This window comes from Cajanus cajan, chromosome 5, assembly GCF_000230855.2.
Source record: "Cajanus cajan strain Asha chromosome 5, NIPB_CcT2T_4, whole genome shotgun sequence".
NCBI classification, from domain to species: Eukaryota; Viridiplantae; Streptophyta; class Magnoliopsida; order Fabales; family Fabaceae; genus Cajanus; species Cajanus cajan.
Window position 1 is genome coordinate 58775560 of NC_138521.1, and position 24766 is coordinate 58800325.

General features: G+C 31.5%; 2 protein-coding genes and 1 long non-coding RNA gene across 10 annotated transcripts; 1 reads left to right on the forward strand and 2 right to left on the reverse strand.

The window, feature by feature from the left end:
* Window positions 1–1287: 1287 nt before the first annotated feature.
* LOC145958394 (uncharacterized) lies at window positions 1288–2069 on the reverse strand. The gene is made up of 2 exons (XR_014434151.1): window positions 1929–2069; window positions 1288–1463 (listed from the first exon to the last, which is right to left on the reverse strand). It is a non-coding gene; the product is annotated as an uncharacterized LOC145958394 (long non-coding RNA).
* A 3602-nt stretch (window positions 2070–5671) lies between these two features.
* On the reverse strand, window positions 5672–17802 carry LOC114916088 (auxin response factor 4-like). Of its 6 annotated transcripts, none has more exons than XM_083075481.1 (16): window positions 17567–17802; window positions 17002–17085; window positions 16715–16777; window positions 16455–16501; window positions 16228–16297; window positions 16040–16102; window positions 14131–14190; window positions 13664–13794; window positions 13414–13581; window positions 13232–13323; window positions 13071–13145; window positions 12882–12977; window positions 7774–7959; window positions 7578–7662; window positions 7385–7475; window positions 5673–7079 (listed from the first exon to the last, which is right to left on the reverse strand). In XM_083075481.1, exons 11-16 carry the CDS (start codon window positions 13122–13124, stop codon window positions 6815–6817), a joined length of 777 nt encoding a protein of 258 aa, XP_082931607.1. In that variant the 5' UTR covers window positions 13125–13145; window positions 13232–13323; window positions 13414–13581; window positions 13664–13794; window positions 14131–14190; window positions 16040–16102; window positions 16228–16297; window positions 16455–16501; window positions 16715–16777; window positions 17002–17085; window positions 17567–17802; the 3' UTR covers window positions 5673–6814. The 6 variants fall into 6 exon arrangements, with proteins under 6 accessions (XP_082931608.1, XP_082931607.1, XP_082931603.1 ...); XM_083075477.1 differs by having other exon boundaries at window positions 13232–13336; window positions 17567–17799; XM_083075482.1 differs by lacking the exon at window positions 7774–7959 and having other exon boundaries at window positions 5672–7079; window positions 13232–13336; window positions 17567–17798.
* Window positions 17803–19861: 2059 nt separating this feature from the next.
* On the forward strand, window positions 19862–24733 carry LOC109792690 (S-adenosyl-L-methionine-dependent methyltransferases superfamily protein). Of its 3 annotated transcripts, XR_002239182.3 has the most exons (8): window positions 19864–20137; window positions 20218–20410; window positions 20495–20604; window positions 20936–21014; window positions 21110–21177; window positions 21947–22013; window positions 24081–24165; window positions 24369–24733. XR_002239182.3 is itself a non-coding variant. In XM_083075483.1 (7 exons), the coding sequence occupies exons 1-7, from the start codon at window positions 19952–19954 to the stop codon at window positions 24448–24450; spliced, it is 825 nt and encodes a 274-aa protein (XP_082931609.1). In that variant the 5' UTR covers window positions 19862–19951; the 3' UTR covers window positions 24451–24733. The 3 variants fall into 3 exon arrangements, 2 of the variants coding, with proteins under 2 accessions (XP_082931609.1, XP_020207712.1); XM_083075483.1 differs by lacking the exon at window positions 24081–24165 and having other exon boundaries at window positions 19862–20137; window positions 24329–24733; XM_020352123.3 differs by lacking the exon at window positions 24081–24165 and having other exon boundaries at window positions 19873–20137.
* Window positions 24734–24766: the final 33 nt, after the last annotated feature.

Consider the following 24766-nt stretch of genomic DNA (forward strand, 5'->3'; position numbering starts at 1 on the left):
GATTTTTGAATATATAAAGGAAACTGCTATGGTATTCATGATAATTGAAGAGTTTTGGTACCTTAAATTATTTGAATAAATAAATTTAAAAGAAATAAATTTAAAATAACATAAATTTTAGATTAAAAATTTGTAAAAGATGAATCAATAAAAAAGATTAATTCAAAAAAAATAATCAAAAAGTCAATTTTCATAAAAAATTTTATTTATATGTGAGAATTAAAAAAATTAAAAACAAAAAGTATAATAATATTATAAAAATATTAAAATAAGAAAAAAATAAATAAATAATACAATTAAAAAATTAATTTATACTACAAATTTAAAAAATTAACACCAAAGAAAAATTAAAACGTAATAACAAAATATTAATATTAAATTATTTAATTATAATAGATGTTATATTAAGATAAAATTTTAAAAATATAAAAATAATATATAAAAATATAGAAAATTTTATAAAAATAAATTATTAAAAATATTAAATAAAAAATAAAAGTAAAATAAATAATTATAATAAATAAATAATTAATTAGACAGCTAAATTAATTATTAGTAAACTATAATATGTTATACTAGTTTGACAATTTTTTTACAGTGGACATATATATTGATCAGAATCATGAGACTTGTGAAGTTAAAATATTAAATGCAAGTAAATAATGATAATTTTCAAACAAAAAAAAAATTAAATTGATTCTTACGAAAAATTTTCTTTCCCTTACCCAGCACAAGCAATGATCTTGCTGAAGGATTGCCATTTATTTTGCTAGTAAATGTGCTTCGAGCCTTCTATACCAGCGCTGCGTTTCTAATTAACACTGATATACTCATGTCTAGTAGTACATTACTATTAAGAGCCATGAAGTAAACGATCAACGATGAGAGAAATCTACATAATATATATATATATATGTAATTATTTCATATATGCTTCTATCTTGACGATATACACGGGTGAGTGGTGACCAATCATGAGAGGAAAACCATTACCAATGACTCTTAGGACTAATTTACATCCTTCCGGGCATGCATAGTCATTAATTGTTTAAATTTCCACTTACAAAAACGTAGATGTCAGAAAGAGAAATCCCTTAAGTTCGTTGTTGTTCATAAGAAAGATGTAATTTCTAGAACTAGAAGTGCAACACATCAAAAACCGGGAAAAATTCAAGGTTAGATTAAGTTGTGTTATATATAGATGAATATGGAATGGAGTTGTGGACAAAGAACATTCAAAGCAAGGAGTGGAAGATGTAGCAAAATTCAACGTAAAAGGAGTTCTAGTCAAGAGTCAAGACTTTATGCTCTAGATTAGGTATTGATATCGAGCAACACTAGTTTCAATTATACAACTTACAAAACTCTCTCTAGCTCATCTTAATTCCATGAATTATGACCCATACTCTTGCATCTGTGTGTCTGTCCATATATTTTCTATGCCAAACATCATCACTCAGAATCTACAACAAAAAGGAAGTAAACAAACTAATGTAAATTAAAAATGATATATTATTGCCTGGAAACCCTAGCTAGACCCAGAAAATAGGTGCATCATTAATATTTTACCAAGAATATGGATACAGTGACAAAGTGTTCCTTGACTCTTCTCAGAAACTATGATTGCCCGTACGTAAGAAAACCATTCATTATTATTACTTGCATCAATAACAATATATCCCGTTCTCCTTATTAATTTCTACACTAACATTTTTTGCAAGAAAAAAAGTTGAAACATATGTATTGGCACACAAGCCTTTAATTTCGATCTAGACAAAGTTTATCGATCACAATAAGCAAGAACACTTGCACACTTAGAAGAGGATAAAGCAAACTAACACAATCCTTCTGCGAATCAAACTAAAAATTGGTATAAAATTGAAGGAGGAAAAAAAAAGCTACTTAGTAACATGGATATAATAATATACTTATAGCCAAAACAGAAAATGGATCGGACCGAGTCGCTTGATTCCCCGAGAGAGTGAGTTGTTGGATCGTGGTAGCAAAAGCTAGACCCTTTTTTCTCACTACTCAATATATATAAGTTGCTGATGGTAGCTAGGTAGGAAAGTAGGATTTTGTGATAATGATGCGCATGAGCGAAGCAGCAGTAGCAGCAAGTTTTGTTCCTTGGTTGTGTTCGTCGTCTTCTTCTTGGGCTTGTTTAGAGTGATGGTGAAGGTGATGATGATGATGATGAGCATGAGGAAAAGGTTGGTGGATGATGATGATGATGATGTTTCTGATAAAGGAAGGGGTGGGAGCCTTGAGGGGGTAATGATGATGGTTATGAGAGAAGAAGGGCAAGGAGGGTGAGGGCATGATGATTGCTGTTGGGTTAGGGCGTTGAAAGGTTGAAGAAAAATCCAAGGTAGTTCGTGCCATCCTTCTGAGAAAGAGAAAGAGAAAGAGACTACTTGATAGCTCTCTATTCTCTCTCCTTTTTCTATTGTGGAAACAAAGTTAAAGAATTATCACGAAAACCGTGGTGCCAACTTTTTTATGCCCTCCAGCTCTTGTTCGTGAAGAAAAGGAAACATGACCCCATTTCATTTTATTTTTCTTTCTAAAATTAAGGTATCTTTCGGCCGAGAGTCAGAGATCAATTTCTCAAAATACTCTCATCTATTAAAAAAAAAAATAACTCTTTCAATAGGCGTAAATTAGTGACTGTTTCCATCTCATCTAAACAAACTCAAGTCTAATAAAAATCACGTCAAAAACAAAATAAGGAGTGTTCAGATTTCTACCTTATTAGACGTGAAATTGGCATTGGATATGATTTAAGGACTTATACACTTATTTCATACATGAATACAAATTTAAAGATGAAACTTTTAGCCAAACAAGTTTACATACATATATATATATATATATATATATATATATATATCAAGCATGGCACGTGATGATATATACCCCATTTGATTTTCAATTGAGAAATCATCACCTGCCATTGTTCTTGCTTTCCACAGTGTGACATCCAATCAGATTTAAATGCATGTGGGATGGGATCAATTTTGTTGAAATTACAAGCCTAATTGCAAAATATTACGGGGTTCAGAAAAAGTGGAGAATGATTGGGTCGTTGTAGTATTATTCCTATGGATATAGTTGTGTTGAGTGGTAGCTGAATTAGTGATTATTAGTGAATATTTCTCTTTGATATTTAATTAATTAAGGGTTGAGCGATTATTATATTGAAAAACAGTAAAAGGCTGTTTGTGACTGTATATGAAGTGGATGAATATTGAAATGGTTATGAGCTTTATAGGGTTTAGTTAAAGATGGAATTTGGCAGAAGAAGAGACATATATACACCCATGAGAATAAAGAATGACAAAGTCATGAAAAGAACTGACGGATGGCAGAGTTTGCGAGAATATTATAAGTGCAAAAAAAATGTTAAGAGGAGGAGGACACATAGTCTAGAAATAGAATACTGGCCTTGTGAATGTAATGGTTGTCCTGCTGCAAAAGCAAAACTTATGGGGACAAAAATGTTAGTTACTATACACATAACGCAATAATGTTCCCGGCATTCTGAGGCTTGAAAGCAATAATTCATTGTTTACAGAGATAGAGAAAAAGATTCCCAGATAAGCATATTTTGAATGTTTGTCCAGTACCATATACCTGGTCTGATGATACTTCTTGATTCTCGCACTACTCAACAGTCTGATATATGTGTGTGTAAAACATCTTTTACATAATTCTTTTTGTTTTTATATTGCCCTTCCTTTCTTGCTTTTCAACATTTTTGCCGCACGCCCCCAACCCTTGCTTTTTTAGCTCATCACTTTATTATTTCATCTAACAAATACAAAAGCAAAAATTCCTCCTATGTACTATTACCTCAAAACCTATCCTATATATCTTTCTTTTCTGGGTCCCCTTTTAACAAAATTGGCCAAGTAAGAGAAATTAAGTTAATATAATTATTATCTGCGTAGATTGTAATTTGGCTTGACTTGATCATGACCCTCCTAGAGGCCCTTAATTATAAGAAGTCTTGTGTGTTTGTTTGGTAGCTGTTTTGAGCATATATAGAGGACAAAAGTGGTTTTGAAAATAACCTATCTAAACCTTCGCTTATGACTTTATGGTTTGACTCAGATAAAGTCACGCATTAGCCAGCCTTTTCCTCCACTTTCTCCTCTCATGAATGGAGGAAAAATGTGGCAAACCAAACTAGTTTGATGGAAAAGTGAGACCCGAATAAAAGTGGAATTCTTTTCAGAGATTCAAATCTTTTTGGCACAAAACATAGTCTAAGCCCAAAGATATAAAAGTGCACAGTGTGCCATGTTCCCTTTGTTCTTCATTTCTTATACACAGGTTAATTAGTTGGACCGCCACTGCAGAGAGCAACCGCCCAATGTTTTACCCCTGGAGACTCTATAATTTTGTGGATATAAGGATAGTGCAGAAAAACTACTTTCTATCGTTTTCAACTAGTCAAACTTACTGGTCTGTGTGGAATGAAGAAAAGAAATGGGGAGGAGAGAAAATACTTCAAATTTAAATTGAAGAAACAGTAAAAAGAAATGAAAAGAATTAAATTTTATCTATATAAAATTATCTTTTTCTTTCTATTTTCTCTTCAACTAAAAAAAAAAAAAAAAAAAAAGAATATCGTTATGTCTGCTTTCTTTTCTCTTTATTTTCTTCCCATGTAACTAAACATAAGATAATGACACTTCTATAATTTTCTTTATTACATGGAGATTTTCTTATAGATTTTGTCAAAAAGCTCGTAGGAAATGCATTTCTTGTGGATTTTTCTATAAAATTTTATTCTCAGGTAATTTCTTTGTGGATATCTTTTATCTACAAATTTTTTTCCAAAAAAAAAATTTCATGCGACATTTCCTAAGGAAAAATTCATAGGAAATTTTCTTGTGCAAAAAACCTCAGAAAAACCTGCAGGTAATGTTTCTGCAATTTTAAAATTTTGCAGGTAATTTTTAAGTAATTTTTAAAATTCTCAAATATTTTTTCTGCAATTTTTAAAATCCACAAGAAAATTTCCTACATTTTTTTATATCTGCAAAACATTTTGCAAGTAATCTTCTTGAGAATTTAAAAATTGGCAAATAAACTTCTTGCAGATTTCAATTTCCCAATAAATTTCGAAGGTCAATTTGTTATAAATTAAAAATATATATACCAACTAATTTTTGAAATATTTTCTAAATCAGCTGAAACATATAATATATATAATCATTTATTTACTAATAAAATTTTATATGAATATTTCTTTTGAACAATAATAATTATACTTAATTATAATATTACTAAAAGTTAAATATGTAATATACAGGAGCTTATAACGATATTAAAATCAACAATACATTTTAAATAAATAATTTAGAAAGGTTGCACTAAAGGACATTAAAGTAACAAAATAGCCTAAAAAAACATGGTCACTACTACAAAAGCACTGTTCTACATCGGTTCTGGAAGGTAATCTACATCGGTTATAAAACCGATGTAGAATAGAGCGATGTAGATTTGCGTTTAAATCTACATCGGTTGTCAAAAAACCGATGTAGATTTGCGTTCAAATCTACATCGGTTGTAAACAAAATCGATGTAGATTTGAACGTAAATCTACATCGTTTCTACCTTAAACCGATGTAAATTGCATTTAAAAAAAAAATCAATTATTTTTTTAGATTCTTTCTGAGTTACCTGTATAAACATATTTCATTCATAGTATAATTTCAAAATCTAATTGTTGAGTTCCAATTCCCTCAATTAGAGGTTATCAGATACAATAACTACTCTAATAAAGCTATAACTTTGAATTCCATTTTATTCCTAAATAACTGTATTGAATAAGAGAAATCTTAAATAATTGTATTGAATGAGAGAAATCTTAAAAATAGGAAAGTCAACATATTGAGCTAAAACTAAACAGGGGCAATCTCATCTCATCAAGGAAATCATGTGATTTTTCTCAAATTTTTATAAACACCATTGATGTGTCAAAATTAGTTCCCATGAAACAGGATGTTTTCAAAAATCGGTCCAGATTCATACTCTTCAAAAATCTTAAAAATAGGGTGCACATTTGTTCTATAATAATTAGGAGATTTGTTCTGTAATTAGGACAGATTTGGATGATTTGATTTGTACAGTTTTTATTTCCTTATTTCCTTAATTAGGAGACTAGTAGTATATATAAATGTATTTTGAGGAATTTTTAATTATAGCTGATTATTACAGTTTTTATTTCCTTAATTATAGCTAATTTGTACAGTTTTTTATTTCCTTATTTCCTTAATTAGGAAACTTCTAAATAAATCTCTAGTTATCGATTAACTTTTAATTTTGAGGAAAGTTTCCATTTCATTAAGTTCATAAATAGGCAAAACAGGGAAATAAAAAAAGGAAACAAATAATAGGCAATTCTTATAATTAAATAGGAATCCCTATAAATCAGTAACAATAATAAAGAATAAATCGTAGATCCTAATCCCTGAAATTCTGCAACATAATAATATCCCATAAATTTTGGGATTTCTATCCAACAGTGATTATTCTGTTAAATTTTTTTGTTTATAACTATTCTGTTAAATATATTGTTATTACTATAATTATGTAAATTTAAAGGTTTTTTTATGCATATATTATATAGAAATATAATTTTACATTTTAGGCAAAAAATATAGGATCTTACAACCCTCGGTTTCAATTTTTTCTCCCCTTCCTGATCTTAGGTAAAATCTCAATTTTAACAACATTGCTTTTGAGATTTTGCATAACTGACAGATAAGTTCTCATGACAAACATCAAATTAATGAATCATCTATAGTTTCCACGACAAAATGGAAATCAAAGGTCCAATAATTAGAGTATGAAGTTCAAACATTTTGCAAAACAAAAAATCTGATCCATTAATATAGTACTGTGGACTGTAGAAAACATGAAACATGCTTTTCGCGAATATAGCATTGGCCACAGAAGAAAGGAAATTGGGATAATAACTTTGGCTACCAACAATTGATTCAGGAAGACCATTTCTTGGTCGAGCAGCTTTTCGGATTCCCAATCTCAATTCTCCATTTTCACCCCTACAAACAAATTAATGACCAATAAGAAACAAACATTATAATGATTTTATTATCAGTCATTTTCCATGCTTCCAAATTTTGGCAAGACAAATTCTAGATCCCCGAGAACCAAAAATGTCACTATGCTAATTTGGTACTTCACTGTCACTATGACAAGAAGCTTCCTTAATATTAACATCAACAATGAATGTTTACTAATCATTCCAATAAAAGAACAAATTAACAGTGATTGCTAGAACAGTATAGGAAAAACAAACATATCAATACCAATGAAAACAATATCCTATTTGAACATGTATACACACCTTAGAAACAGAACTGCATCTCCAGAAACGAGATTCTTTTGGTTAACAAAGATAGTCCAGCCAGTAGTGAGCAGATGCCGCCTTGGCTGACCTGACAAAAAGTTACCACATGGACTTTTTGTATCATTTATGTCAATCAATATGTGATTATGAAGCCAGCAACACCAACTTTTTCATTTATTTTTTCAATTACCTCTGTAAATATGTCTAAATTTCCATTCCACACCATGCAGGTCTTTGGCAACAAGCTCTTGAGAGGGTCTCTGCTGCTTATAATCCTGTAGTGAGCACAAAAGCAATTCATCATTCTCAAGGAGACAAAGAATTCAAAACTCTTGAAAAATTTAGTTGTAGAACTTATGAGTGCAAAGTAGAGCATGGTGTCACACCAAAGGAGGAAAACAGTCTTCAGCAACTCTGCGAGGGACTGAGAACCCCCCATGAGTGCTGGTGTCTAAGGCTGTAAGCGTTTTGCAAAACATGTGAGGTGTTGACTTGGCAGGTGTTGTTTCATTTCCCTGTTCATCTGCTCTCAATTCCTCACGATCTTTCCCCTCCAAATACAATCCTGCCAACTGAACACAACCCAAGATTTCAAGCACTCCCCTTGTACTACAAACAATGCTCAAAATAATAAGAATTTCTCTACTTTAACAGAAGCAAAATAAGGTTTGAACAGCCACAAATGTTAGTCATGTTGCATATCAGCTTCAACAGCCAGCACCACAAGAGTTGTTACAAAGGAGAAAACAAACCTTTGCCAAGTAAAGATTGCGGTGGTCATGAACCTCATTTTTTGCTTTCTCCAAACATCACCGCGTAAAATTAAAAACAAGAGAATCACACAATTGAAGAGTAATAAGAAAAATTAGGTCAGTGGCACGAGGGAAGTAACCTTCGTTGCCGAGAGTGGATTGTTGTTTGGGGTGTTTCAAGATGGAGAGGCCGTGCTTGAGAACTTTCTCGGAACGGTGAACCTTGAGCTTCCTGACAAGGCAGAGGTAGTCCCACGCGCCACCAACGGCAGTAGCACAATGCCCATAGCCTCCTCACTCCCAACAGCAATCTTAACCCCCGAATTGTGGAGCGCGGGGAGTTCGTGCTCGGTGACGTCTGCGTCGTCGAATTGGAATGCATGAGGGTTTGAATTTAGGGTTTGGGAAATGAGGAGGGGAATGCGGGAGGGGGCATTGGAGAGGAGGAGGTTGTTGAGGAGGACGAGGAGGAAGGCGCAGGATTCGTGTAGGGTTAGAAAATCGGGGATAGTGATGCGGTGGTTGAAGGAAGTGGTTGGAGTGGTGTTGGACGAGGAGAGTCTATCGAGCGCGGTGGAGTCGATACGCATTTGAGAGCGGGAGCGACGGCGAAGACAGAGGAGGAAGCACTTGAGCTCTCCGTGGTTGCTCGCGGCGGCTGGGACGTTGCTGAGTGAAAGGCTTTAACCTAGCGTGGTCGCGGGGTACATATCAGGGGCTCACTTCTACATCGGTCATAATAAAAACCGATGTAGAATGGCTCATATTTACATCGTTTCTCCTCCTAACCGATGTAAATATGTTTACATTTTCTATTTATTTACAAGTTTGCCACCGCGTTTATGATTTACATCGGTTATAGTAAAACAGATGTAAATTTAGCGATGTAAAAGAGTGTTTTTGTAGTAGTCTCAAATAGTGGACCACTGACATTTTGGCTTAAATTCACATAAAGTTAACAACAAAACACTTTTAAGATAAGATAATGATCCAATTTTTAAAACAATACTTCATTTAGGAGAAACCAAAGCTCTGTCACAGAATCTCACCATAATGTCTTTGTGTTTTGAAAACTTGTTTGCTTTTATAGTCTTAAGAATAATGTTGCATCAAAATATACTTGTCCAACTTAATATTCCTATGTGAAAATTTTCGTTAAAAGAGTTTGGTGTTGATCCAAAGTATGCTAAGCTTAGTATGATGAGAATCCAAACACTTAATCGCTGATATGTCCTATTACCTCTAAGATTGAAGATAATAGTTAGAGTCTGCTATAAGTAACTGAGCATTTTATATAAAAGATTTACAATTGGCTAACCACAACAACTAAAAAACATACTACTTATCTCTTTTAGTCAATCTCTTATCCTCTACAAGTATCCCTAAACAACATACAAGTGTGTAAAACACATAAATATGTAAAAGACAAAAATGAAGAATGGGAACTAACATTTCACCAAAATAATTAAATTAAAGGTAACAATTATAATTTATCATATTTGCTTAAAATAAAAATTGTTGTAAAAAAGTTATTTACTCTAGGCTATTGTTTGAACAAGTTTGGCAAGAAAAATCTGCTCAATGTTGAACTTTTATGAGATGATTGGTGTGAATATGAGCTGCAGACCTCCTCCGTGACTTTTATGAGAAACAATTTCAGAAATTTGCATCAATAATTATTAAAAACAACCAAACAACATTATAAGTAATAAGCATAAATTTGTAATACACCACCTTTCTACTATGAGAACAACTTTCCATCAAATCCTATTTCAATGCACCAATAACAATATTTAGTCAATCTAAGGCTTTAGCAATATAACACATTCAAAAGAAAAATTCAAAAAATAAAAATAAAAGAGGAAGCACTATACCCAATATTAACTTGAATTATCACTACTACAGGAACGCAAATCTACATCGGTTCTGGAAGGTGATCTACATCGATTTTATAACCGATGTAGAATAGAGCGACGTAGTAATAAAAAAATTTCTACATCGATTTTTAAAATCGATGTAGATTTTCGCAAAATCTACATCGGTTGTGAGGAAAATCGATGTAGATTTAAACGAAAATCTACATCAGTTTTAAATAGAACCGATGTAGATTTGCGTTCAAATCTATATCGGTTTTCCTCACAACCGATGTAGATGTGGACTAAAATCTACATCGGTTCTAATTAAAACCGATGTAGACTTTATTAAAAAAAAAATTTGTTATTTTTTTACATTCTTTGTGGGTTACCTTTATAAACATATTTTATTTATAACACCAAATCAAAACCCAGAAATGCAATCAATTGGATAGGACAATTCTATTGCTGCAGCCATTGTGTATTGAATTTTGATGTTTATGTTCAAATCTTATATTAAATTTTGATGTTTATGTTCAAATCCTAGCCAGTAGCCACTAATGCAATGAATTCTATCCCTTAAACAGTTTTGGAACCTTCCTCCAGAAACAGAAATCTCGTATACTAACCAACATAACCAAATTCCATGAATCAAAAACCGGAAGAAATAGAAAAACAAATCAATACACACATGTAGATTATACCCACTTAAATAACTTATATTTGTTATGAAGGATGATTCAGATAGTTTCTCTCAAGGTTTGCCTATAACTTTGCATTAGCATGCTATTGTGACGATAATTATCATTCACGGTTTGAAGGATTAAAAACCGAGAGGTTTACTTTTTCCATCAACAAAAAATATCTGTCTACTTTTTCCATTTCAAGAACAAATTCTCTTCAGCAATTACAGTATGATTAGTTAAATATTTGTGACATAAAATTCAATATATCTTGAATTATGAATAACATTTACTTTAATACAGTTCAATATTCCGCACATAAAATGTTTCTAGTGTAGGTTGAAGATCATAAGTAGTTTATCTGTCAGAAGTCAGAACAACCCATTAGAAAACAATCGAGTCAACTTCATTTCTGATATAAGCTCGTGATTAAAACTTTCTAACCTGCGTTTAAAATTTTCATCTTCTTTCATGCATTGGGGTAATCCTTACCAAAACTACAAAGCAAAGTTATTGAAAATCATAAATGAAATATACCCATTTACCATATTGTGACTTTTAAGCTTTGTAGTTTGTGGTAATCTTTATGGCTTATGAGAAGTCTACCCTTAAATCCAATGTTGAAATATTGCTAATGATTTTGTTTTTGCAGGACTGGTACAGATGCACGTGATATGGGTGATGAGAAGGATCAACAAGAGAGAAGGATGAAGGCAGATTTTGTTCAACAGTTGGTGTTCTCAACCATATCCAAGTAAATGTGTTGGTAGAATTTATAGTTACACTAGTCATGGATTGGTAGCAGCTCCTTGCATATTCAGATAGGCTCTGATGCTGATTCAACAAGCACCGAGTTTTATTGTGCTCTATGGGTTTAGGGGCTGTTTAGTAGTCTAAGCAATAGTTATATTCAGCCAATGTGTATTTAACTATATTTCTTATCTTTCAATTAAAGTTTGGCTTATGGTACACTATATAAAACTACATAAATATGTTTTACCATATTTGATTTCATTATACACCAAACAATAACTACACTCCACTGAAACTAAACAATAACTGCCACGTACACAACTAGACTAAATGCAGTTCCTAAAATAAAATTCAACTTTAGCACTCAGCATTTAAATATAATTATCAAAATGAATGAGGATATAAACATAAAGCCCTCAACCTGCCAAGCAAATGAAAAAAAAGTAATAAGCATGAGCTATTGTGAAGAACCTGCCAACAAAAGAAAAAAATAACAATAAAATGAATATAAAAAAACTAGCTAAATAGTGTATATACTTCAAGCCTTGAAGAAGCTGATAGAGAAAAAACTGGTAATGCTCTGGAGTTAAATCATCATTTGCTTAATCACAATCAAATTAGAAATAGATCCTCTTGACCAAAACATGATAACCAAATTAAAAAATAAAGGCAGAAAATTGTTTTGGAGTTATATTATAAACAATCCTAATTAAACTAAAAATCATGCTCTATTTCTAAATTTTTCTAAAAAGAAGGTTGCCCATCTACGATGTACCGATACGATACGCGTATCAGATACGACACGTATCCGATACGGCGATACGCTTATTTTAAAATATATAAGATACGATACTTGTAAGATATGTGTTGTCATATATATCAATGTTCATACAACATAATAATTTTGTACTTGTAATTTTGATCAAAATTCATAAACATTAAATATATAATTACTATTTTGCAAATCCAAATTAAAAATATACTTATTGTACATTACTAAAAATAATTATAAACCATTTCATCATAAATTACTTTTTATTATTTACAAATGGAAATAATATTATCAAATTTCATTCCTTTCTTAAAATTATCTATGTAGAAGTAGAAGACAATTTTCATTTACAGTTTATCAAGGACCAATATTTCTATGTTTGTATATTAAAAATGTTTATATATCTTATTTAGTTGTAAAGGATATTTCATAATTTTTCAAAAATTTGAATACTTTATCGATATGTATCACCGATAAGTATCGGTGAAGTATCTGAGAGTATCGAAATTGAATAAAATTTTCATAATATTTTCAAAAGTTAGGATACTTCATTGACACGTATCGGTGAAGTATCCAAGAGTATCGTGTCGGATACGTATCGGATACGGATACGTGAAGTAAATTGAAGCATCGGTGTAAATAAATAAATTAATGATAGTAAAAGTAAAAACATTACATTACCTCAATCCAATCATTTGTTACTTCCCCTTCAATTATGTCTAACATCCAATTCATCACATAATATCCACATTCGTATCCTCCTTGTTGTTGATTACTCTAAAATGAAAATTAGATTGAGTTGTATAAGTAATTTTTAATTTAAGTTAATAAAAAAATATTTTAGGCATATTGAGGTTACAAATCAATTACCATGGGATAAATCCAATCTAGGTTCTTTGGTTGTGCTGTACATCTACCTCCCATGACATTATAGACAACAATACACTAAGAAAATAAATGAATGTACGTTAGATGGTTAAAATTTATAACAGAGAGCATAAAATAAATACCTGTTAGAAACTAAATTTTACCTTTTAATTAAATTTTTTATTTGAACATTTGGCTTACGATGGAAAGAACAAAACCAAACAACAACATTCTTTGTCGGACAGAGAACCAATAACTGCCAATGATTTCTACATTTAGGCACAATTAGTTATACAATAGATACATAAATAGACAAATTAAATGGAGTTGACAAAGATGCACTTACTAATCAACGTAAGGAGCAAAGTAAATTTGCTTGGGTGAATTTTGTAACCTTTCAATGATATAATTTTGAGACTCCGCTTTTTTATTCCCATATTTTTGAATTGATTGGGGCTCAAGAAATCCATACAAGTCACCATGATTGAGTTCTTCAATTTTACGATTCAAATATCTAAAATACATACAAAAGAAAAAATTAATAGTGAAGGAAATCATAATTAAATAGATAATGACACTAACAATTGTGTACTTACAACATCCATAATTGTATAATTGAGATGTTAAGCATTGCTTGACGTTGTAATAATTCATATATATCTTGAAATGAAATATACAACGTAAAATCATCATCGTTGATCCCAAATAGACTTGCATGACATATCACCTGAAATTGGAAACTTGGGTAAGTAGCAAACTTAAAATATAAATATATTAAATAGTCTTTATATTAGTTATTTTGAATAATGCTGACTTTTGGCTAGAAAATGGCCATCCTAGGATGGATAAACCATGACCAGCTGAAAAAGTGACAGAAAACATGTGGGTTGAATATTGAGGGATGTGGGAAACCAGGTTTCATATAAGCTAAGTAGTTTCCTGTTCTAATCCTCAAATGGTTCAAGAGAAGATATGTCGACATTGTCAAGTCATAAAATCAACTCTAAAAATAGCTAACCGATAAAAGAAAAAAAGGAGGGGCCAGAATCCAATTGTCACATACCACTACCCTCAGCAATTTGGCAGCAAATTTGACTGCTATCCACACACCACTATGAGTTCCCTGTAGCAGCCAACAAGCACAACATTCATTATCAATCTGAATTTTGAATTCTCGATGGCAAATGCTTCATGTCAGATTTAATACTTTCTAAATTCATTGCAGCCTAGTTGGATTTCCAGAGATAGAGAACATTATTTTTGAATCAAATTTTCTTATGACTTTCAATGAGAAAATGACAACATTTTTTTATCCATAATACTTTATTAACACTTTCTTTCTTTAAACTAAGTTATTAGCATTAAACATATCTCCTGAAAAGTTAATTAATATGTTAATTTCTTAATAAAATATGATATCACACATGATTAATCTATTTTTAGATAAGTAAGTCTCTCAACTTGCTTCCTTTTTGTTGATTGATATCATAGATATTTTATATATTAGAGTTATTTTTTTATATATGAATTAATATTTAGTTCTTTTTATTTAAATTATTCAATTTCATCTTTTATTTTAAAAATACCTAATATTATTTTTCAATTTAAAATCGACACCAATGATGTTAAGCAAGATGACGGTAACATGTGAAAATGGACATGTACAGTATAGGATTATCCTACAACCATTAGGACCAAATTAAATAATTTAGACAAAAAGGCACACCAAACCCATTTTTAAAAAAAATAGAAATTGTCCAGAAGCAGTGAACTACAACGAAATAAGAAACATGATTAGATATTCCAACATAAATCATGTCGCCCTGCATAAAAACAGTGACTATAGTTGTCATGTGACAAGACAAAAAGGCTTCCACGAGTCCAATTCGGCAACAAGTAAATCTTTCAAAGAGATTAGATTACAGTGATGGATTTATTTGATGCTTTCAATTTCATCATCTGCTACAATTTACCACCCATCACAACGCAAAGGACTTTGACAATACGGGACTCCTATTTGTAATTCAGTAGTTGTCTTCTCATTGTCTTTATTTTTATTTTCTGGTTGAAAAAATTAAAAATTAAAAACACTCAACTAATCTCTTTTAAATGCCTCCTAGATACTATGAACAAAATAACGATTGTAAAATATCTGAACATACATATGATCAAACAAGATTTTAAAACCATTACTCATTTACACTAGATACTTTCATTTCTGTTTTGTTCTAATCATTTTTGTTTCTCAGATTGGAAAGAGAACTACAACAGCCAAAACTTGTTATTGGGAACTTCATGCAACAACCAAAACATGAACCACAACCAACAACAACAACAGCCAAAGCTTAAAAACTTCCTAGTGTCGGTGGAGAGAGTTCTTCAGATAATAAACAACCACTAACCACAGTTGCACTTGATACCACAGAAACTGGAGCCATTGAAACTGCACCCAGAAAATCCATTGACACGTTTCTATATATATACTGTGGTGTAACAAGCTATTTTATTAATTTAAGGAATAATGACTTTCTTATCCTCCCAACAAACATTACATTCTGTTATACATGGAAAGAAAAAAAATTCTAATCTATCAACAAATATCTATCACCATTTAATTTAAACATTACTCAAAAATGTTAATAAGTATCAACCATTGCAAGTCACCCGGAAATTTGCATTCAATCCAGGTTTCCATGCATCAAAATTGCTATAAATACTCATTTCATTGCATCGTATGTGTCTCTATGCTAGATATAACAATCAGCAGTTCAGCACCAAAAATGTTAAACCACTGATTGAGCTCTTATAAAAGTTAATATAGGTGTTGAACAAGACAATAATACTTCAAATAGTTAACTATGCCTTTTATATCAAATTCAAGTACTAAATGCAAGTTGCAGAGCTTGCCAAAGATAAATGGGAAATTTTATGTATTACTACCAAACATGGAAAATAATTTGAAAGTAATGTACCTTCAATACAGAAAGATATGCATCTGAAAGGTTAGTATATTTTCCCACCATCGCAATTCTAACCTGTCAAGAACAAAATAGTTGTGAGCTCAGTACTTTCTACTATTCAGAGAGTTAATATTGAAACTCACATAATGATGAAATATATTAGATTTTTTAGATGATATATCAGAAATATTGAAACTCACTGATTCATGAAATTTTTCATATACTTTTGTTGTTGCAATTCAATCCTTAAAATTAGGCTCTGCAGCAACACTGCAAGTAACAGGACCATAACCATTAGTGCAATGACAGAACCACTTTATGTTACTGTCATACCATAACTAACAATAAACTCTCAGAACATCACTACATCATCACATTAGGATGATATAGTTGTACACCAAAACAAGAATGAGTTTGTCAAACAAACCCTCGCAGGTTTAATGTTTTCAGGATTGCCTTATGCGCCTTCTGGTCCTAATGGTAACAGAATAATTTCAAAAGAAAAAAAATGGTTATTATATGAAATCACATCACTTAATGAAAAATAATACAATTCAACTGTCCAGGCAAAAGGATACTAAAAGTCCAAAACACGAGCTAAACAATTTAAAACTTCATAAACAAGGTTCCAGTAATGCTAAGACTACCACAAAAAGAAGATTCATAAAATACCACAGAATTACTTACACTTAACAGCAAAGGAATGTGCCAAATATTTGGAACATCATAGAGAGTAAGTATGCTTGATGACTGCAGATGAAAAAGTTTCTCTTGAGAATATATGCAAGGCTAAATATATAAGCAAGGTGAAAATTATCAACATTTATATCATATTACCGGAACATGACAAAATTGAGAAAGTTTTTCCTTAACATTATCAGCAAGTTCCAGCAAAGGACAAAACCAAAATCTTTAATCATTATTACATGGAACCAAAAAGATGCAAAGAAAAAGTAGAAAAGCAATAAACAAACCTTTGAACTACGACAAGCAAGAAGATTTGGAGTCAACCCTAACCCTCTAAGTTGGCGGACACTGTGTTGAGTTGGCTTTGTTTTCTACATATTAAAACATCCAATAAATAAACGATAATAAGTCTATTTGGCTTTGAAAACATGAAATAAGAGTCCTAATCCATTTATTAATGGTGAAACATATATCTAATAAGAAACAAAAATCCAACTTTATATTAACAAATAAGTCTAAATACATTTTTTATCATTCATTTCTATTAAGCATACAGAAAAATGTTTCATTACTAACATACAGCTTGCAGTATACCTGTTCGCCAACACAGGAAAGAGAATTTGATAGAAAAAAAAAAAAGGAAATGAACTGAGAAAAGGAGAGAAATCATTCTCATCCTAGGGCTTTAGTTTACTTTTACAAACACAGGAAAGAGAAATTGATAGAAACCATAAAAAAAAAGGAAATGAACATAGAAAAGGAGAAAGACTTCTCCAATGGCTTTTCTTCACAAAGAATTTCCCTTGTTCATACAAAACATTTTAATTCTTTGAATGAATCAATGATGCTTACATGAGCAACGGATTCAGGGGAAAGGGCGCGGCAACGGCGCGGCAACGGCGGGGCGACGGCGGTGCAACGGGGGGCAAGGGCTCATGCGCGCGCACGGGGAAACCTTCTCAATATTCAGCAGCTAGCAAGGGCTTCAGGGAGAATGACTACTCATGGGCGCGCGCGGGAGTAGGAAAGAGTTCTCAATATTACATCGCTCACTATGAAAACCGATGTAGATCTCTTTATGTTTGAGGCTTATTCACAAAAATGCCACCGTGATTTTAATATTACATCGGTTCGTCTTAAACCTGATGTAGGATATGCTTAATATTATACACTTAATTACAATAATGCCACCGTGCCTTCTTTTTACATCGTTTCTTGGTTAACCGATGTAGAAATGGTGATGTAGAATAGTATTTTTGTAGTAGTGTATACCCAACACATATCACGCAAAAACTGAATCCACATAGGAGAAAGTATTATTAGGTATAACATTACCCATATCCATGACATCCTCGACTCTAGAAACAAGTTAAACACTTGTTTTCCATCCACAAATTAGTTTAAATTGAAAATTAAAGAATTATTAATAGAAATTATACAAAAATAATTTCTTGGATTTTTTTTTCTTGTAAAAAAAATTCGTAGGAAATTTTACAAGAAACTTTCTTGCGGATTTTAAAATTCAAAAACATATTATCCACAAAAGTATTACTTAAAAATAAAATTTTGCAAAAAAAATGTAGAAACAACATTTCTTACGAATTATTATGAAAATTTGCAAGAAAAGTTACATATAATAAAAAAAAATTCTAGTGGTAATATATATATATATATATATATATATATATAATTTCCTACTTTGACCTTATTCTTTTGAATGTTTCTATTTTTGAATTAAAATAAACTTAAAATATTTCAAGAACTTTTTTATGTTAATAATATTGTTAGTAAAAGTACTTTTTAGGAATTTCATGTTCAATTCTCGTTGGTGCACCTAACAATCCAATAATATGCATATATATGTATTTTTATACAAATACAAAATGTACATAATAATTTAAAGTTTTATTATCTCTTTTATCTAAAAAGATGTTGATGGCGAGTTGGGGGTGAATTCACCCGTTTTACTACCCCTAACAACAATTTTTTTTTACAAGTCCCTAACAACTTTCTGAAAATTAGATTTTGGAAAATTAGTGCAATCGAAAGAAAGAAAGCAAGAAGCTAAAAACTATTCGAAACAGCAAACAATATTGGAGGTGAAGAGGAGGTGAGTAAGATGGAAAAGTTAAGAAGTTGTTCTTCTTTTATATTTTAAGTGAAAATGAAAAATAGTGGTGAAAACATACCATTTAACTTTAAAAAAATATTTTTTATGAAAACATTTTTAAAATGAGGTTAAAATTGAAAAAAAAAATAACCTATATTGTTCACACACATAGATATTGAATCTTATTAATTTTAAAATTAAAAATATTTTTAGAAAATAGTTATACAAAATAAAATAAAAAAATTAAATAAAATAGACCTTAATAAAATGAGAAACTGAAAAAGGGAAATGATCGCTTAAAAAGGTGTTTGGAAAGGGTGAAAAAAAATAGAGAGGAATGAAAGGGTCTAAGAGAGATAAAAATACAAGATAATCGGGTAAAAATAAGTCAAACAACCTGTTAAAAATCCTTAACTCGATTTATTTAAGACCTAATCTATTTATTATAAAGTTTAGATTTAAGTTTTTCAATAGTCTTTTTAACTTAAAAAAACTTATTAAACTTGATGAAAAAACCTACTTAAAACACACATTATATTAACCTATTTAATTTATAATTAATATATTATAATAATTTATAATCAATGTTTTTTATTTAATATATATTTAATTATTAATAATAATCTTTTTGATACTTCACTTATTAGTCTATTTAGACCTACAAACCTATTAACTTGTTTAATAAGTTTGTATAAAATAGACACATAAACAAACAAACTTTCAGGTTAGACAATACTTTAAAACAGATTAAACTAATTTTTAAAAAAAGTTTATAATAAATAAACATGTTAAATTCAATTTTAGTAATTTGGTTATAGGTCTGAGTCAAGCCTTCCAAAGTTTGGTTTGACTTTACCTGCCAGTCTTTCACATTGAAGAGGAAAATTGGAAAAAGAAAGAAGTAGCTTTATTTTTATTTTTTAAGGGATGGGGACCACGGGGTATATTCGGAATAACAGTTTTGACATCTTCATCTTCTGGGTCATAAGCCCGTAAGGGTGAAAATTGCTTGGCATGGTCTCAGACCCGTTTCTCATTTGAGTTTGGGCTTTTGACTTCAATGTGAGCCCAAGGCAGCTAGCAACATAAGCTGTGAAGTACGGAAACGTAACAGCGCGCGGGAGGAAATGCTTATCGGTAGCAACTTGCATTTTTCTCGGTGGACTTTCTTCAAACACCTTACGACACGGAAATTCACACCACCACTCTGTCAGCACAAATCCCTCGCCACTCTCTCCCACTTCGGAACGCTAAATTCCCGCCAGAAGGACCAGGTTCATCTCTACGTCCACACTCTTCTTCAATGGAACAAGGTATTCAACTTCTCTCACTTACTCGCTCACAGCGCAACGCACTCTCCCTTAACACTTGCACATCGCAATTGCAATTGCAGCGCATGAATCTCACCGCAGTTAGAGATGTGAACGAAGCCATGGAAAGGCACGTGGAGGACTCCCTCTCCATTTTGCCTCCGTTGAGCGATTGTTACCGCTCGCACTGCGGCGCTTCGTGCGATAAGCTGAGCCTCGTCGATGTCGGAACTGGCGCTGGCCTTCCCGGAGTAGTTTTGGCCATAGCTCGCCCAGGTGAGTTCTTGTTTGATGTATTTGCAATCTGAATTTCTGAATTGTGTTATGAATTTCGTTGTGACTTGGAATTCAATGGAATAGAGTGGGATGTAACGCTGCTGGAGTCTATGAACAAGCGCTGCGTCTTTTTGGAGCACGTTGTCAGTGTTATCGGATCCTCGAACATTCAAATTGTAAAAGGAAGAGCTGAGGTAAGATACACTTCTATTCTTTTATTAAAATTTCCATGTGAGTTCACTGAGTTGCATGATAACTTTTTTATTTAATGCCGTTAAAAAAGTTTAAAAAGGGAGAGGATAACTTAACATGGTTTTCCATGGTTGTATTGTATATGAACACAATCACTCTGGAGATTATTAACCCGGACTGTAATAACATGGAACACATTTCTTAAACCGAAACACATTTAATTCCTGAAGACCTGCTGTTATGTTTTGTTTTTCTTTTGGGATCACAAACTTCTGTCAATCGCCATATACCTTCTCCTGCATGACAATATGTCGTGTTCTGTGCATAGGGCAGAGTTTGGGGCAGAATCCTTGCTTCAGAGAGCAATTTGACGTAGCAGTGGCCAGGGCAGTTGCAGAAATGAGAATATTAGGTAAATTGAGGACTTCCTGATTTTATTCTTCATTGCTTTGGCACTTCGTGATTTGTTACTGCTTTAGTGTTTGCTTGTTGTTGCATCGTTTCCAGCTGAATATTGTCTTCCTTTGGTTCGTGTTGGTGGATTGTTTATTGCTGCCAAGGGTCATGATCCTCAGGTATGTAAACAGCTATTAGAAATTAATTCTGTGACTCATATATTGCGTATTTAATAATGCTTGGTTGATTGCTTTATTTAATAATACTTGTATTTCATTAATCATGCCCGTAAACTGAGAAGCTTGCTCCTCTAGTTTGAGCTCATTATCAGGGTGTAGTGCTGATTTGATAAGGCCCTTAGAGTTCGAGGGTATGCGTGTGCTAATAGTCTAGGAGTTGCAGTTAGAGTTTTCGATTATTAAGGTTTAAGCAAATTTTATCAAATTTTTGTAAATAGTTTGTTTTTTGACAACCGAGTTTTTTTTTTCCTCTTGCCCTAATTAAACACACATTCAACTCAATCATTCACTACACTGACAAATGACTTAGGAGATACACTTGGAAGTTAATAAAAAAACTTCATTTTACTGACTATACAAATAAGTTATATCTCAATTGTGCTTATATTCTGTTTAAATATGATTTACACAAAGTTTTTACACTGTCATTAATAATGTATTTACAGTTGACACATCATAAAAAAGTTAGACTTCCTGCATATCGGTTGTAATGGTCAAACACTTTTAGTAATCAGTCAATGGATGATTGGCTGATAAAGAAGTTTTACACCAACAGTAAATCTAAATTGAATCTATATTATTATTATTTTTTTCAAATAAGTTCATTTCAAATCAAGCTAACTTATTGTGTGGCTTTTCTATTCATTCCCGTGGATTTAAACTTTTATAGTTGTGAACCATCTGTTTCTGACATGATGAATTTGGATAGGATGAAATTAAGAAAGCAGAAAGGGCCATCCAGAAGGTGGGAGCATCTCTATTGCAAGTTTGCTCAGGTACACAGCTTTAAACTTTTAAACTTCGCTCTTGCGATGTAGACTTTTGTACCGAGTTAAAAAATTTCAAACGTTTGTATTCCCGTGAATATAGGTTTTTAACATTATACTCTGAATGAAGTGGACAGATTGATAGTTTCCTTGTCCAACAGCGGTAAGCTGCTAATCATCATGGAAATTGATTAGTTTTATGACAACCTTAAGCTATAACACCAATTTTTAAGAATTTGATACCCCCCTTTCCAACCCCGTCGGTTGAGTGTTCTGGAGCTTAGCATGTAATGACTCTTCTCTACTGAGACATGGTAGGGAGCTTAGAATCAATGTTAGTGGCTATGGTTGCTCATGCTCCAAGGACTTGTGGAGGCGCATGAGTAAAAGGAAGTTGGGCAAGAAGTGTTTCTGTATCCAGGTGCATAGGTGAACTTTTGGCATTGAAATGAAATGACGCAGAAATTTGATAGGAAGAATGGTGTGAATATAAATTTGCTTTTTAATTTCACAGGCGAGTTAAAAATATATCCTCTTTTTTTTTTACTGATTCAAAATATATCTATTTCTTTAAGGAAAGCGACTCATACTCTTAGTCCTTAATCCCCCGTAGCAAAGTTCTAGTCGTTACAAACCACTAGCAAACAATTCTAGATTAAACAAAGGACAAAACTTAGATAAGTTCCTTATGTCCTTGCCATTATGTTCTCCAATCAAATTATGAGATATTGACATGTAGATGTTTATTTGAAATTCTACAATACATATTTAATGCAAGTTATTTTCTGTTAGAAATAACATCCTCATGCCATCATTATTTGAGAACTTGATGATGAGGAATAAGGATATAAAGAACTTCATCTAAGTTTTTTTCTTTAAACACAAACTTGTCAACCATAAATCAAAAGTACGCGATTCTTATGCTCAAGAGGCCAAAACCTTAAATTCCATACATTATTTTTTCACATAAATTAGAGCATCAACCTTTGTTCCCTTCCTGGCTTCTGTAGGCATTTGTCCCGTAGTAGGCATGATAAGCTTGTCAATATAATATAATGATATATTATGACTATTAATCGTTTGATGCAAATATTATATTGTGTAATTATTTTTAACTATTTATTTGTTTATTAAAAGGTTAAGTGACAATTTCAAGTATTATCCACAACTATTAATGATATCATGTTAGAGTGTGATATCTCTAAATATTATTAAAATAAATGTTATTTATATACCTTAAAATCATTCTTAGGAATCAAAAATAATGATTTTAGATTTCAGAGGGATGAATATAAAAGAAAATTATAAGGACTAAAATCAAAATTTATTCATTTTACAAGGACCAAAAATATTTTATAAGGATCAAAAACAATGTTTAAAAATTTTAGAAGGATGAAAAACAAAAAAAAAAAGTTATAGGGATCAAAATCAAAATTCACTCATTTATTAGGGGGACTAAACATATTTAAGTCTATAAAATATTAGTTATTTGAGGTTAAAAAAAATTCCAAATAAATTAGTGAGGATAAAAAATGAAAAAAAAAAACTAACAGCCTATAAATTAGGTTATTTTTATAAGGTAGTTTAAGTAGTTTATAAAAATTAATAATAAATTATTAAAATCAGTTTGTATTCCAGACAAATTTATTTTGGTAAAACTAACTTATAATAGAGTAACTTACAAAACACACTCCACAATCGACCATATTTTCTTATTTAATCATGTGTGGTGATTAACAATTTTATAAAATTACTAATCATTTGTAATAAAGTTGTCAAAACGAGTCAATATTTGACTCGGTTTACCTCAACCCATTTTTTAAATGAGTTGGCCTAGTTCACCCATTTGCTTAAATGTCCAAATTTTTCAGCACATTCTAATCCGCTATAGGTTGGTGGGTTAAATGAACCTAAATTTTAAAAAAATAATAACTTCAATCTAAAATAACATTCAATCTAAAATAAAAATTATCAAATTAAACATCATGCATACAACATTAAACTTAATTAAAAAGTTAAAAAGTGCATAACTTTGTTAGGCCATTCATATCATAATGCATTTTCGAACTTTGTTAGGTCATTCCTATCATGTGCCCTACACTGACCCTTAGAATCTAATATTGCACACATTAGAAGATTCTCCTACACGATCTTATTATGGGTAAGGACTTTGATGATATTTTCAGAAATATTTCGTTTTGGTTATGCTCTTGTATTTCCTCCACCCCGCCCAAGTTTTCTTTCCTTTAGGGTACATGTATTCTTGATTTAATTGGAAGAGTTTGTATTTCATTTCAATTTATTGTTTCCTGTGGGTGAGCTAGCTTCTAGAAGTAAATTTACATTGATTTTGTCAACGTCCAGTGGAATCGCAAAGCCCATATGGTCAACGAACTGCTGTCATATGTTTAAAGGATCGTCCTACCCCGATGAAATATCCCCGTGATCCAGGTACACCAGCTAAAGAGCCATTGTAACTAAGATGATGCTAATTCTGTTGGCTTATTTATTTATTTAATTTTCTAGCCATTCCTATTACTCTTCTTGAACCAACATGAAACGTTTTGCTAGAGTGGCCTGCTGTGTACAACAATGTAAATGTGCACCACTGTTTAGATTTTTAGTTCATATAGAACAAGCTTTGATAATTTCTGTTGTTACGACGTTGTTCAGAATTTATCTTCCAATGATGCAACTTTACCTGAATATAATGCGAAGGCTTTACAATATTTTATGCCTTTGTATAGTATAGATAACGACAT